This window comes from Cryptomeria japonica, chromosome 8 (assembly GCF_030272615.1).
Source record: "Cryptomeria japonica chromosome 8, Sugi_1.0, whole genome shotgun sequence".
NCBI classification, from domain to species: Eukaryota; Viridiplantae; Streptophyta; class Pinopsida; order Cupressales; family Cupressaceae; genus Cryptomeria; species Cryptomeria japonica.
This window is the reverse complement of record NC_081412.1, coordinates 679,348,215-679,364,353: the sequence shown is the minus strand read 5'-3', so window position 1 is coordinate 679,364,353 and position 16,139 is coordinate 679,348,215. Positions and strand designations below refer to the sequence as shown.

The 16,139-nt window shown below is 33.7% G+C and overlaps 1 protein-coding gene across 3 annotated transcripts in view; it reads left to right on the top strand.

The window, feature by feature from the left end:
• LOC131032372 (lysine-specific demethylase REF6) overlaps window positions 1-16,139 on the top strand; it is a 128,663-nt gene that overhangs the window by 74,739 nt on the left and 37,785 nt on the right. The window contains exons 1-11 of one of the 3 annotated variants that reach the window (XM_057963321.2): window positions 4,869-5,291; window positions 5,415-5,456; window positions 5,678-7,125; window positions 7,335-7,413; window positions 7,667-7,734; window positions 8,562-8,712; window positions 10,635-11,365; window positions 11,521-11,607; window positions 11,726-11,800; window positions 11,993-13,333; window positions 13,453-13,662. In XM_057963321.2, the coding sequence (XP_057819304.2) occupies window positions 5,832-7,125; window positions 7,335-7,413; window positions 7,667-7,734; window positions 8,562-8,712; window positions 10,635-11,365; window positions 11,521-11,607; window positions 11,726-11,800; window positions 11,993-13,333; window positions 13,453-13,662 (4,036 nt within the window). In that variant the 5' untranslated portion in view covers window positions 4,869-5,291; window positions 5,415-5,456; window positions 5,678-5,831. Of the gene's footprint in view, window positions 1-4,868; window positions 5,292-5,414; window positions 5,457-5,677; window positions 7,126-7,334; window positions 7,414-7,666; window positions 7,735-8,561; window positions 8,713-10,634; window positions 11,366-11,520; window positions 11,608-11,725; window positions 11,801-11,992; window positions 13,334-13,452; window positions 13,663-16,139 lie in introns of those variants that run through there. The other 2 variants (XM_057963323.2, XM_057963322.2) reach the window with 2 other exon arrangements.

The following is a 16,139-nucleotide window of genomic DNA, read 5'->3' as shown; positions in this document are numbered from 1 at the left end:
GACATTCATCTCCAATCTTTAGAAAAATTACATTCTTTGGGAGTACATTATTTCATAGAAAGATTAAGAGGAACTAGTGATTGCACAAATATCAAAATCTATTTATATTTATTACTCAACTTGTAATGCTCTTTGATATTTTACCATGGAGCCTAATCAAACACATTAAAATCTTAAAATCCTTGAATTGTTGAACCCTTGTTTTGCATAAAGAATACACATGTTTAAGAAAGTTAATGGTTGGTGGTTGATTATATTAAATAATATGTTTATGCCACCAAATTGATGTTGAGGAAAAATTAAAATCATGTTGCACGGACGAATCATTTCATTTCAGAAGTTGACAAACTTATTGCCAATCTTTTCAAATAGACTATAGAGGAAACAAAGCTTTGATTTTAGAGAAGGGTAACATGACCATTTTACTTAACCAATTGGTAGCTTACCACTTCTTGATTGAAGTTTCCATGATTTGATGACACCCTTAAATTTTCCATGGTTCATCTTTACTAGTAGCTCTAATAATCCATTTTGTATCAAGACATAATTCTTGAGTTTTGGGTTTTATGAGCCTTATACCACATTTAGATCTTGATTGAATGCAATGCGACCAAGAAGAAGCAATGAATCTAGCATTACCATCCCACTTAGACCACATAGATTTTTGAATTACTTTGGTCAATTCTTCATAGCCTTCCAAGTATGGTATCTAATAGGACAAATAATACACTAATGACAATGATAATTTTATTAGCAACTTGAATCTTACCTACTAAAGATAAGTATTCGTTATCCAAGTTAAACGACTTATTTTTAGGTTTGTTTGATAATCAAAAGGAATACTAAGAAATCTAATTATCTCCCCATTTTTGTTTGCCTCCACACTTTAGGAATCCATTGAGGGATAGAGCAGTTTTAAGACATCAAAAATTCAATTTTGTTATGAGCTAATTGAGAGCCACAAATAACGTAATTATAGATTTTGGATGTTCAAGGTATTGTTCAATTCGTTTCTAGATTTTTCAAGAACAACATATTTTTATCAACATTTAGTGGGAGTTAATAACCAACTTATTTTGAGAAATAGATATACCTTTAACAAGCTTCATCTGATTAGCTTTTGAAGAAGATATCCTAAGGTATCAGTTGTAAGCATGCATAACAAGGGAGGTAAATGACGTCCCTGCCTTATAAAACATTGTAATTTGAAGGAATTTATGCTAGAATTATTAATAAAAAAGTGAGCATTAGCGTCTTTGAACATCATTAAAACAAAATCTTGGGATTTTTGGCTCAAATCCAACCAATGTAGCATTTTACAAATGGAGCTCCAACAAATTCTACTATAGGCTTGATCAAAGTCTAACTTAACCACTAAAACATTTTGGCATTATTGTTGGTCCCATTCAATTGTCTCCCAAGCCAACATTAGATTGCCAAGTATATTTCTACCTCTTATAAATCATGCTTGCTCAACTCTCTCCAAACCTTGCACAACATGTTTAATTCTCATAATCAATGCCTCACAATGATTTTATAAGCAGTGTCTAATAGGATAATTTATTGCTAACCAATAATACTATCCTCATTTTCCCCCTTTGGAATATATTTGATTAGGCTTTTATTGATACTTGGTTTTTAGGATCCATTCTAAAGAGCACTTCTAAGTAGAGCATATAAAAATGATCTTTGGTATGATTCCACAAGATTTAATAAAATTTGGTTGAACACCATAAGAGTCAAGGCTTTGATTGGATTTCATAGAGAGAATAGCCAAGTTGAATTTCTTTTAGGGAGAAAATATGATCCAAAAATTGGTTGTAATCTAGATTTCTTGTAAGGAGAGAATACAATCCAAAAATTGATTGTTACCTAGATCAATCTTGCTAGTTTAGGTTTAGATCTTAGCTACAGTTGTAGTTGAACCCCTTGTTTCCCCAAGAACACACTCTTTAATAATCTTTCCTGCACAGTCAACTGTTGAATGATGCTAAATTGGTTTTGCTATTTGAAACTCTTTGAAAAATCTTTTTTTGTGAATGAATTCCTCATGACAATAAACTTCAATAGCCATGTTAGGGTTTCTTGTAATTTTAAACGACGACAAAATACCTTTGTTTTTTATTCGCCACTCAACATCAACTTGCGTGCCCTAGCTTAGGCTTCTTAGAAAGATTTTCTCCTCTCCCCTTGTCTTATTTTCTTGGTTTCGAGGACATTTTCCTCCCACTCTTCAATGTGTGGTAGAAGTTGAAGCTAATTTGACATTGTATCAGGCTTTAAAGTTTACTTGAAATTCGTTGCAGTCTAAGAATGGAATATAAGAACAACTTCATGAACTAGAGAATGAAACAACACTATAAGAACTATTTTGCAACAAGAGAAAAGTCATTACAAAATGCATAACCCAACAAAATAGAGTAGCGCAACAACAATGTAAACAATTAACAATATTTGAAAATGCTCAACAGATCAAGTTGCAATGGTTGTGACAACAGATTGCTAGATAAAATATAATAGGGCAACAATCAATCTTGAAAAGAAGGCTTTAATGCTTGTGCCATCACAACCTTCTTTTCATGGAGCAATTGCTTAACTTGTAGTTTGATTTGTTGAATTTGAAAGTGTACCTTAAGATTCTTCGCAGCCTCTGCTTGTAGTATAGAAAATAACGAAGTAAGACAATACAAAATGTCAAACTAAAGCCGGAGATTTTGACTTTGTTGGTGGAAAAGAGAATGAATTTTTTAGTTTATTACTTGTTCTAATTGATTATCTATTAGTATTCCTTTGACTATGAACCCTAATTCTATTGATATAAAACTTTTAATTCTTGTATACAATATGAAGTTAAGATCCCTTTAATTAAACCATAATATATATGTTTATGTGAAGGGTCTAATGACTTTCTATGTTGAATTATTGTCTTGCCACAAAGTTATAATTCTAGTGTTTTTTATGTTCTCAATTTTGTAAGGGGTGTTTGCAAAAACTATTTACCATGCATCCTAAATTTGACTACCATTTATAAATAAAACTACCATTTAATAATAAAAATATATTTTTCCCCTTAAACACAAATTTAAAAATAAAAAGAATTTCTTTTACAGTACATTTGACCTAGAAGATAAATGTTTCATGGTCTACCATAAATTAATTCTAAAGTGAAAATAAATTAATTTTGTGTCATCTATTTGTGTATTTGGAACAATTCAAATAATATGTTTTCGTAAAATTTTGGTACATATTGAAGATAAATAAATAATTTATTAAAGTTTTAGATAATTTTTTTTTTAAAATACATCTATCTAAAAATCAATAAATATTAAGAAATATCTTTGATTTTTGATTTTTATTTTTTAAAATAGATATATTCTATATATCTATATACTAGTTGATAAATTCTTCTTGCCAGTTTTACACATTAGACATGAAAAAATTGATTTTTAATTGTATTAATATTTACATATATTTGTTAAATAAACTTTTTGATTATAATTTTTTAATAATATATTATTTGAATTTATCTTATTTGAATTTATTTTTAATTACTATTATTTTGGATTGATTAATATAGTCATTTTAAATATATTAGGTAAAAAAATAAAAAAATATTAGTCGTGAGATACATATATTAAATTTGTTATATAAATTAGGTTGATACTCGAAGACTAGACTCCTAGGTTGATGCTTATTTTGTTTTGAACACATAAATAAGAAGAAATAAATAATAAAAGTTATTTATTTTAATTTTATTAAAAGATGGGGTTTTTCCCATAGTGTGTTGGTTTCCCGGTGTTGTTGTTGTTGTGACCACCAAGGCTCAAATCCTTGCTCAATCATTGTGATGGAGAGCTTGTGCCTTTGTTGATACATAATTATAATTAATTATTTTATTTTGAATAATAATGTGATAATTTATAAAAAATTATGCACAAATTTTAAAAATTTAAACAAATAACGTATTTCATATTTCATATACTAGAGAGAGACAAATTTCAACTTTTATTTAAGAACATTTGTTTGGCAAAGTTCATATGGTAGACATCTAAATGGTGTTGAGTTCAAATCTTCTATAATCTTCATATTTCATATACTACAAAGAGACAAACCTCAACTTTTATTTAAGGATATTTGTTTGGCAAAGTTCATATAGCAATCATCTAAATGGTGTGGAGTTCAAATCATCTGTAATACAAAAAAAAAAAAGAAAAGGAAAAAAGAAAGAAAAGTAATATCTATTTAAATTATAATATATGTGTGAACATGTATATAGATATTTTTTTGAGCTTTTGGGTTTAATTGTTTGTATTTTATTATTAATGTTTTCAATTATAATATACAATTAATATTTAAAATAATGAATATTAAAAAAAAAATATAATACATATCTAAAATGATCCAAAATATTGATGTTAAAAAAATAGAGACATTTTTATCTGAAATCTCTCAATTCACTTCTATTAAGTCAAGAAAATTGATAAATGTTTTATTTTAATACTCCCTTTTTAATTCAAAGAGTTATTTATTTTCTAATAATTTATTATTCAATATTAATTTGATGTAGACATTAATTTATTGAGAGTTGAGGATTGAAAGGTATTTATTTTCTTCCAAGTCTCTTGTAATTTATTCCGTTATCAATTGTGCTCAATCAATTAAACTACAATGTTTCATAGGACCATCATTTTTTTTTTTCAAGATATTCATACTATTGTAATCCATATATTATTATCATTAATATAATTACACTTTACAACATAATTTTATTTTTACATATTAAGAAAACCCTCCGAACCTAAAATACTTGGTTGAGAATAAAACGAAAAAATGCATATAGAATTTTGAGCACAGAGGTGTTTTCCTTGGGGTTTCCTTTCTTCTAAGGAACATAGCAAGAGCTTAATAGTTCAGGTACCTCACAAACAAATAAGCAACGGAAGAGCCTAATGCCATTAGTTAAAGCCTTATGCCATAGCAATTTGACGGGGAACAATTAGTTAAAGCCTAATGCCATTAGTTAAAGAATGCCTCGATCCTTAACTATAAGCTTGAAAAAAGCCCTTTAATCTTGTAAGCGTAATGATTAAATTTACAAGTATTTTCAGAAATAAAAAATACCAATTATTCTGTTAGTGTAAGGGTAGTAGCACAATCGATTTATGATCCGTTTTCAAGAAAATCAAAACGAGCGTAAGATTAGAGTTGGAACGCAGGCTATGTCCTCAATGAAATCAACCGGGCAAGTGGCCTATCCGCGGGAATCTTTACTTCACCACTAACTGGATAGTGTAAGTGGTTACTATTATAAGTTCGAATCAAATTTCTCTTTTAAAAAATGGTTTCTGAAATCAGCGAGAGCTTTGGATATGCTGGTTTTGACCGAAGTTATATTTTGATTTCCATGTTTTTAGGTTGATAAGGATTGCAGCTTTAACAAGACAGTACATTTCCTGGTAGTCCATACTCATTTTATTTGGAACCCTTGGAAAGTACTCTTTTTCTCAGTTTTTAAAAATCCCAGCAAACATGCCCAATTAATTTTTTATTTTCTTCCCATTTTGTTGAATCACATTGGATTTCCATTATTCTTTTTGGGTTCTATATCATTTTATCTTTCCAGTCCTCGAGTTGAGTACTCATTATGTAAGCATACGTTTATGGGCGAGTAATGCAGATTGTAAGAAGAGGTACCCTGCGGGGTTCCATGTCGAAAATTAAGAAAAAAGGAATTGGTGGGTTGTTCTCGTTTTGAAGGATCTACAGCGGGTAATTGGATTTCTTTCTTTGTAGTTTGTCGCTCCCGGAGTGAGTGATTGCCAGATTTTAGGATGGGAGACGAGGAAATATCCCCTTGGCTTAAGTCTTTACCTGTAGCTCCAGAATATCATCCCACAGAAGCTGAATTTGCTGACCCAATAGGTTACATTTTGAAGATCGAAAAAGAGGCAACTCAGTATGGCATATGCAAGATTATACCTCCTTTCCCTAAGGCTTCAAGGAAGCTGGTCATTTCGAACCTTAATAGATCTCTAACAGAGTCCCAAGATACTGCTCTAGCTGGTGTTCACGGCTCTTCTATTTCTTCCTTAACTGTTTCACGAAACATGAACACAACGGTATCAACTTGCTCGGCTCCTCAGCAGGGTAGTGATTATAAAAGCGAGACTTTTGAAGTTGCCTCTGTGGGTGATGGGGATTGTAAGGCCAGATTCACCACTCGTCATCAACAAATAGGGTGGAGTCCTAGAAAGTTACGAGGCCCTATGCAGTCTGTTGTGCAGAAACCAGTATGGGAAAGTGGGGAGAGTTATACACTTGAGCAGTTTGAGGCCAAGGCAAGGGCTTTTCACCGGTCGCGGCTTGGTACAGGCAAGGAAATTTCTCCACTGGCAATTGAGACAATGTTTTGGAAGGCAGCTTCGGACAGACCCATCTCAGTTGAGTATGCTAATGACATACCTGGTACAGCTTTCGGGGAACCTAGTGAATCTTTCAGTTGTCAATCCACTTCTCAATCAAGGAAGCGAAAAATGGAGCCACAGTCTCAGGTTGTTTTTGAGAACCAGGAGAAAGTTGAAACTGATTACAGCATGCAAGAATTAGGTCTCAAGGACAATAGCAATGTGAATTCTGAAAAAGCGTTTGCCTTAAGTAAAGACACTACAGAGGATAACCATGTTTTGAGCACCAAATCAGCTGAGGATACTGATATTACAGAATCACCCATAACCGGCAAGCTGACAACAGATGAAATGTCTGACCATATGGAAGATGGAGTGAAGAAAAGAAATAAGACTTTGGACGGTAATGCTGACAGAGAAATAGGAGGTGCTGGATGGAAACTTTCAAACAGTGCTTGGAACATGAGGATTGTTGCTCGTTCTCCTGGATCTCTAATCCGTCACATGCCTGATGAGGTTCCAGGGGTGACTACGCCAATGGTTTATATTGGTATGTTGTTTAGTTGGTTTGCATGGCATGTGGAAGATCATGAACTTCACAGTTTAAACTACTTACAGACGGGCTCTCCGAAGACCTGGTATGCTGTTCCGGGGGATGCAGCTGCATCATTAGAGGATGTTATACGGGTACATGGCTATGGGGAACACCTTAGTCCTCTAGGTATGGTTTATTACATATTCACATGTTTTTTTTGCATAACCGTATTTTTATTATATTAATTACTTTATTGATTCACTTCAATGCACTTGGATGATGTTTTTCAAGCTATATATTGACTAAGTGACTAATAACTATTCCAACATTTGGATTTCATAACAACTGGAGTTTTTTTGACAATCAACTGTTTGCAACTTTATATTGTTGGCCAGCTGCATTTGCAATATTAGGTGAGAAGACAACTCTCATGTCTCCAGAAATACTGATCCAAACAGGGGTTCCTTGTTGCAGGTGTTGTTCTGATCTTTTCTCTTCTGAATTGCAGTTACTACCCTCACTTTCGGACTGAATTCTGCTTTTTTTTATTAGATGTGCTTCAGACTAACTTTGATGTGTGTAATTTTAAATAAGCCCGTGTTTTTAATTTTGGTCTCTTACCTGATAAAGCTTTAGCCAAAAAAGAAGTTATGATTTTGAGGTTCATGCTTGATAATAGTGTTGGTAATGATGGCATAGTTTCATGAACTTATTTTTTGGCTTTCAGGTTAGTGCAGAATCCAGGAGAGTTTGTTGTTACTTTTCCGAGGGCATATCACCTAGGATTTAGCCATGGTAAGGTGTTTAAATTATTCTTTCTGCTCTTCTCTGTTTCCTGAATTTGGAACACTACAAATAATGAGTAAGTCATGACTGTGTCAAAGAACTCAAGAGATTAGTTTGCTGCCAATTATATATGATGATGCAATATATTTTAAAGACTAAGAGCTGTTTTCTTTAATAAAAGAAAACTACAATTTTTACAGTTCAGGTTTGTGAGACTGCACAAAGGATCTTTGTTCCAATATTTTTTTTTTTTGGTCCCGTAATCTGAGTTTTTATTTATTAATGGTGTTATTTTCTTCTATCATCAGTCAATAACATGTTTCAGTGGGAAATTCTATAGAGAATTTTGTGCTTAAGGCTGATGTTATTGCTGGAAAGAGTTTTTATTTTAAGACATGTTGTTTGTCTCTAATTTTATTCTGATTGCATATTTTATATATCTATGATCTTCCCAATGGATTTTTAGTTTTTTCCATACTTAGGATTCAGATTGTACATTTTGCAAGCTTGTTCCTCTACATTTCTTTTAATTGGAGCGTTTTCTTCAAGTATTGTCTTTTTACAGCATATGTATTTTCTAAGGTGGATGAAGAACCTCTAACCACTAGTATGCTTTATAAATATATATTGCTAATTTGGATGAAATAAAAATAGGATGCCCTGTGCAAACTGTTGCCAAATCTTATGTAGTTAATTTTCATGATTACTGTATTATCACATTTTGAAATACCTGTAATTTAGGATTCATTTTCCAATGAGAAATCAAGTAATTTGTTGACGAATTTTATTGTGGTTTATTTTCAAAGGCTTTTCAACCTCTGTTCTTCTCTGGATAGGTTTTAACTGTGGAGAAGCTGCTAATATTGCGACCCCAGCTTGGCTTAAGGTGGCAAAAGAAGCTGCAGTTCGTAGGGCTGCAATGAACTATCTCCCTATGATGTCTCATCAGCAGTTGCTATATATACATTCCTTGTCCTTCCCTTCCTGGTTTGTGCCTTTCTATTATTCTATGTTTTTGATACTATCTAACTATAAAAATGCTTGTCTCTAAGTTTAGGATGTGGCCTTTTGCAAACAGAAAACTTGGGTTTTGATAAATCTGCAACGGAAATTGGAAGTTAGAATCTTACATTAATTTCTGGTTTCCATAAGCTTATAAAATGAAAGTGATTAGCCAGGAAATTACTATGGCAAGGGGTTTGATTGGGATGCTGTACCTTTTTTCCTTAAAACAACAAATCATGATTTATGCAAATTATCTTGAATGGAAATTGGCATGTTACACAAATTTTATTTATTGTAAATCAGCTATGTTACCCTGAGTTTTTGGGATGGGGGGAAGAAGGGATGGGCAAATGGGTTTCCAGGACGGAATTTTTATTTGCCATTTTCGGGGACAGAGGGGATGGTTATATAAAAAATAGGGGAAATTTAAAATATTTATATGATAATATTGATAATTATTCATTATATACATTATACATAGAAATTGAGTTGAATTGAGAGTTGAAATTCATAAATTCATATTCATGATGTAACTTTATAGTTAATATATGAGGGGCCGTCGCCCCATCCCCGGACGTTTCCGTTTCCAGCACGGCCTGGTTTTACCCAGGAAACGGGTCCCTTGGTAACACTGTAAATTAGTCTTCTAAACATGACAATAAAATTCTCCAATATTGTTTTAGGGCCAGGGATGGCGGGATGATAGTAAGAGAGCCTTTGTGTATACAGATAGATAGCGGTATATTGTATGATATAAGAACAACAAAAAAATTTCTGATTTTAATTTCATTGTTCAAGTTTTTATGTGTTGTTGGAGTCTATTGATATTTGATAGTTTGCTGATCCTAAATTCTCAAGGTACTGCAATTAGCTTTTCTGCTTGTCTAGAGGTAAGATTGGTTCTCTTGATTCAGTTGATGAAGCTATAAGTGGATCAATTCCTCTTTGCAATAAAGTAATTAGCAATCATTGAGAGTAGAGAAATGGCAAGTTGCTTCAACTCCAATGTGTCCTTCCCATGAATTTTCCAACATCAAATGGGGTTATTTTGTGCAATAGCCTTTGATTTGTTGGATGTAGGACCTTGAAGATCAGAAAGTTGAAGCCATTGCTCCCAAAGTATGGTTGCCTCCTCATTGCCTTCATAAACCCTTTCATTACCTCATAATGCTTAGAAGGAATAATTTGGCCAAATCTAGGTGTGTATCACTTTGAGATTAAGAGCATAGGAAGCCATATGAAGAGGGGTGATACATTGTGCTCCACTCGTCATGCTTGGAAGGAATGATTTGGCCAAGTCTAGGTGTGTACCACTTGAGATTAAGACAATAGGAAGCCATATGAAGAGGGGTGATACATTGTGCTCCACCTCTTTATGACAGTAGGCTTGATATGCTCCTCATAGAATTGTAATTAATGACCTTTTTCATGAATTGCTTGTCCCATTTGATCAAGTATGCTATCAAAAGTCTCATAAATCTCTCGAAAGCTAGGAGATTTGTGTTGACATGCCCATTCACTCTCACAGTAAGTGATATGATAGAGCATATATAGTTGCAATCAACATTTAAAAAATTAGAAGACATTAACAGTAGTAGCACTTAAAATTTTAAATTAAAAGTAAAATATTTAAAACAAAGTAGAAAGTAAAATACAATAGACATTAACAATAGTAACAGTTTAAATTTTAAATTAAAAGTAAAATATTTAAAATAAAGTGGAAAGTAAAATACAAGAGGTATATGCCATAAACACAGAAAGCTGTAGTTCTCTCCTGTTATTCTACAATTATGTTTTGACTGTGTTTTGCAATTGGCTTTATGGACTCTTTGGAAAGGTTGATGAAGTTACTTATGATATGTAGGCAGTTTTAACTCAATTTTGTATGATTTCTACTGTGACAGGATACCTGCAAGCTTAGCAGCTGAGCCACGGAGTTCCAGATTAAAAGACAAGAAGAAAAGTGAAGGAGAAATGGCAGTAAAGATTTTTTTTGTAAATGATATGATTCATAATAATCACCTGCTTAATGTTCTTCTTGAAAAGGAATCCACTTGCTATGCAGTTCTGTGGGATTCTGCTGATGTTCCTAGTGGTTCACCATCTTCATGTGTTTCCTCTATGAGTTATCCAAATTGGAGGTCAACATTTGGAACCAGCAATCTGGAAACATTGCAGTCCGACTCAGCTATAGCTAGAGGCAGCTTGGTATGCAAAGAAGAACAACTGTGTGCAGAGGGCATCCTGGAGATGAATAAGAAGTTATCTGATTCAATGAGTGTGAAAACTTCAACTGACAGATGCCAGCAGGAGAATCCACATAATTGCTCTGATGATAGGCACATGGGGATTCGCAGTGAAGAAATTTCTATAGGATGTCAATCTCTGGTAATTGATTCACCGTCTGGTGATTCAATGCACCTTGATACAGGCACACTGGCATGTGCTGCTTGTGGATTATTGGGTTTTCCATGTATGGCTATAATCCAACCTTCTGAAGCAGCAGCAAGGAAGCTTTTTCCTTCTGGTTATAAAGAAGTTGATAAACACTTTGGGGCATCTGAAGTAGGTAATGTGGGAAAAGATGTTTCAGCTGCGGAAGCTGAAGTTATTGCTACACAGAGAACATGTGTTGGTGAGGGCATATGATCTTTATTTTCATGTTATTCTCATCCATATCAGACTTGTGCAAATTGTCCTGGCTATTTATTATGTTAATTAAGTCTTGGAATCCAGCTCAGGTTATGGTATGTTTAGGTCTTTGATTGTTTTGTATGTTTCTATTTTCAGTGGATAACTGTGCTGTGGACTTTCTTCTCGAAACGCCCATTGCTTTGGTATCTAATGGTGTCAATCATCAAGATCAAGTTGGTGAAGGTGAGCTGTAACTTGCAAATGTTTTGTACACACATATATGTTTCTTTCACGCCCAAACTTAATAGGTTTTTGCAATCAACTGGCATTTTGCCATTTGCTGACATAAAGTACATAACAGGTTTATGTGTCCAACCATCAGAAGTCAATACTGTTGGAGACTGTACTGCATCGTTAGTACACACTAATATTCTTGGTATTCTGTTCCTTTCTCACTACTAAAATCAAAAGTTGTATATGTATACAAGTATTGGGATAAAAAGTTCTCTCCAACATATCTGAGGAAATGCTGGTTTTAATTTTTAATTTAGGGAAATCATTTTGTAATTAATTGTATAGCGATTTTGATTATGCTCACTTGCATTGTCAACTTCATTTACTGTAACAGAACCATCAATCAAAGATCGCAAGATACACTTCAGCAAAAGAAAAATTGAACATACTGAATTTGAATCTGCTATAACACCAACAGTAGAAGTTACTGAAAGGGATGATGTTTTGGCAGAACACAGAAAATCCACTTCTAATCTTAATAGTCTTTTGAGTCTGGCCAGGCTTATAGAAACTTCTGCTGTAGATGTTTATGATGAAAAATCACCAGATAACAGCAAAGCAATTTTGCAACATACTGCTGAAACTTTTGCTGCTTTATCTTCTTCTAGGAATGTGATTATTGATAAGGGGGAGTCTCATTGCCAGGATCGACCAAGTCCATTTTGTTCAGCAAAGATGTTTTCTGGTAATAACACAGCTTCTAGCATTTCATTGAGCAGAGAACTAATTGTTGGGGATGCAACCTTTAGCACGAAACTGCCTCAAGAATATACTGAAGAATCATCAGGAATAAATAATCAAAATAGAGATCTTGATGCTTCAAACAAAACCATAAGCAAATCTGTATCAAATATGTTATCTGTCAGTTCTCCCATTACTGTGCCATCAGCACTCGATCTTCTTGCAGCCACTTATAATGATGCATCAGATTCTGATGAAATGGATGATACTATTGAAGTTAGTGGGTCTTACCCATTTTGTGGACAATCAGAAATTGCATCTGACAATAATGACATTGCTGGGGCTGCAAACACCCTACTATCTTCATTTGGATCAACTAGGGAAGCTATTAGGGAGCAGGCTCATGATGACTTCATTTTGAGTGGTCCTTTGCCTTCAGACAAAGTATCATTAGTATCCAAAGATCACAATTGTTCTACTAAAGATAGTTTGAAGCAGGATAATAGTTTCAGGAAAGTGCATCTTGATTCATTGGACCATTCTGCAACAAGGAGGCCACATATTTCTCAACATGGAACTGACATTTGTGGGGATCTTCATGTTAATGATTCGGAATTATCTTCAATACAATCTAATGACTTACAAGAGCAGTCAATTGTAACTCTCACACTCTTTAAGAATTCAGTCAAGGAGACTTCTGTGTATGAAGCACAACAGAGAGATCAGTCTGTAAGTAAAAAAGATAAAATTGAAGGTGTTTGTGCACAGGCTTCTAAATGTGCTGAAGGGCTTTTAAATATGACACTTTCCTCTGTGCCAGAAGCCGAAAACATTACAGTACCTACTGTGGGCACAAACGTTTCTATATCAGATGCTGATATAGTATCTGAATGCATTATCAAGTCCAAAGGGCTTAATTCTGGTTTTGAAGCAACATGTGGTAATTTCTGTACAAGCTATTCTCAAGAAGAATCTTTTAGTGAAGGCTGTGCAGGTAAGAAGACCTTCTTATGCAATGTATTAATCTAGAGGATTCCAGCCTTTTGTCTATTTCTGTTGTGAATGGTAGTTCATGCAAAGATCATATTCTTAATGTACATATTTGTGATGCAGAAGGTGGCAATGTAGGAGGTTGTGTGACAGGATATGCATTACAAGAAAATATTCCTGACATGGCAGCGTTAAATGGAAAAACTGCATCATTATGGAAACCGTGCAATGGTGTCATGAGACCACATGTTTTTTGCTTGGAGCATGCTCTTCAGGTGGAGGAGGAATTGCATTCTATGGGAGGTGTACATTTGCTTCTCCTGTGCCATGCAAGTGAGACAATGCTATCTTTTTCCTTATAGATTATTGAGTTACATGGAATATTCAAATCCTTGCTACTATTTTTCTATCTTTGTAATAAATTTGAAAAGGGCTCGCAATAAGTAAGAATGGAAAAGGTGTGGAAGTTAGGGAAATCATAGATTTTGGGTGCTTTAGCTCTTTCAACTTACTTGACAATGTTTGAGACACCTTGACACTGTTGAATCATCCAAAATCATAGGTCAAATATTTATTTAGGCGTGAACATAACAAGAGATTGTTGAGGCTCTCCTGCATGCCAAGTATATGCTGCTGTCCCCAGAAAGTGTCAATTATTGTCCACTAGTTTTGCAAATAAGGACAACACCTCCAATCAGTCCAAAGTAGTTAGAGACCTTTTTCATCTTTGGGGTCTATATTTCTAACCTGGGTGTGTAAACGCCAGTTTGGTACATGGCTTTCCCACAGACGAACTCCCTGAAGTTGAACATAATTCCTGTTTTGTTTTTCATCATGATCAAAGTTGTCCTGTGGAACCTTTTTTCAAATAAAGGCACGTGACATCAAATTCATTTCAATCATTTTATCCAACAATGGCTGGACACAATCTTCATCGATTCTGTTGATCTTCATATCTGTTAAAGTGGTCTTGTGGTCTTATTTTTCATGCTAAGTTGCTCTGGTGTATTATGTACTTTGTCATTAAAAGGGTCCACATTTAAGTTGTATTTATCTTTAGCTGTTCAGGATTCTTTAGTTCTTTTTGGCAATTAATTAATTATCTAAATGTACAAATATATTTTACTGGAATTAATCAATTGTAATTTGTAGTTGGAGGTCGTGACTAGAGGAAAACTTGAAAAAGTCATGCAAAAATTTCACTGTATATTGTAATAAATAAATAGAAATATGATGTCATAAGGGTTAGAAGATGTAAGTTTTTCTAGGGGTTCCTTGTGTTGGAAGTTATTATCTAGATGCTTGTAGGCAGTTATTTTCTCTTATCTGCAACTTCCTATGTATTTTTGTTATAAATGTTAATGGAATGCAGTATTTAGCACGATGGAATTCAGTATTTTCTTGCCAAGTTACTGATCTTGGTGCTGGTTTGGGTTTGGGTTTGCGGGTCAAGTTTGTGGATTTGGTAAAAAGTTTTTGGGGGTTGAGTTTGTTTTAGGTTCATCCATACAAAAACATATAATATCAGAAATATATACATAAATTTCAACAGTAAATAAGTTTATAGTACTTCATAACATTATATCTAATACTATAAACAAATTACCATAAAATATTAAAATTAAAAAACTACAATGTAAAATAGGCAAACTCAAATGCCATGCTATATATTAAAATTAAGAATAATAATACTGAGTTAAAAAATTAGCATAAAATAATTAAAAACCGATATTTACATATATTGCACCCATGCATACGAAGTGTCATAGGTAAGAGAGGAGGCCAAGATGTATTTTGAAATGACCTTTGGAATTATTTAGAGGTCATCCTCAGGTTCATTCTAATTTAGAAATCACTCAAGGTCCAAGTTGTTCTCGAGTTTCTTTTTACCATCAAGCTTGTGCCTTTGAAGCTTAGGGAGCAATTGAATTGGATTTAATCATGACTTCACAGATCACTAGTCTTAACAATGAAAAATACAGCTAAGAGTGAGGAGCTTTGCCTTGTACACAAAATCCTTACCAGTTTATTGAAAGATCTCTAACCGGTCTGGACTGAAATTTTTCTTGCTTTCAAGCTGATGTAATGATGTTTTATAACTGTTTTGCTGATGGTTTTTGATTGAGTTTGTTTTCAATAGTTTGCATAGTATTTTTCCATAATCAAATGGCAATAAACCAACACTTGGAAAGCAAAATGCAAGAATACAATTGACTGATTTAAACTTCAGAATTCTGATTTCTTATTACAGCAACATAATAACTTCCAGAATCTAGGAAACTATTCCATCAAGGCATAATGAACATACCAGGAGTCCAACGCTCGACCAAAAGAGGGGATTTATTGAATAATCTTGAATAAGTGACAATGGGTGAGGGCTCAAAGATGTCCAATGACTCCAAAGGAGTTTATTTGCATCAACAATAATTACTAAAAACAAATATTCTGAAATTGCTAAGGATTGTGCCTGACCTCTAGGCAAGATTATTGAATTTCCTAAGTTTTCCTCAAAGAATCCTTGATCTATATCCCGATTGACATTTGTAGCATGTAGAATGCACCAAATCCCTGTAGGAAAGTGAAGACAATGAAGATTGTAACAATTTCCAGCTTCCCTCTGAGTTGTATGACCCAAATGATGAAGCCAGAGGGCTGCAAGTGGTACGACCAGCAAGGAGGAGGTACGGCTGGCTCAAGAAATGGTATGGCTGCCTTTGGGGTTCTCCAAATCCTCTTGAATCTGCAATACAAAGTCTGAATCTGCTGGTAAAGTATTGAATTTGCTGATATAACTCTCAACTAAAGCACAA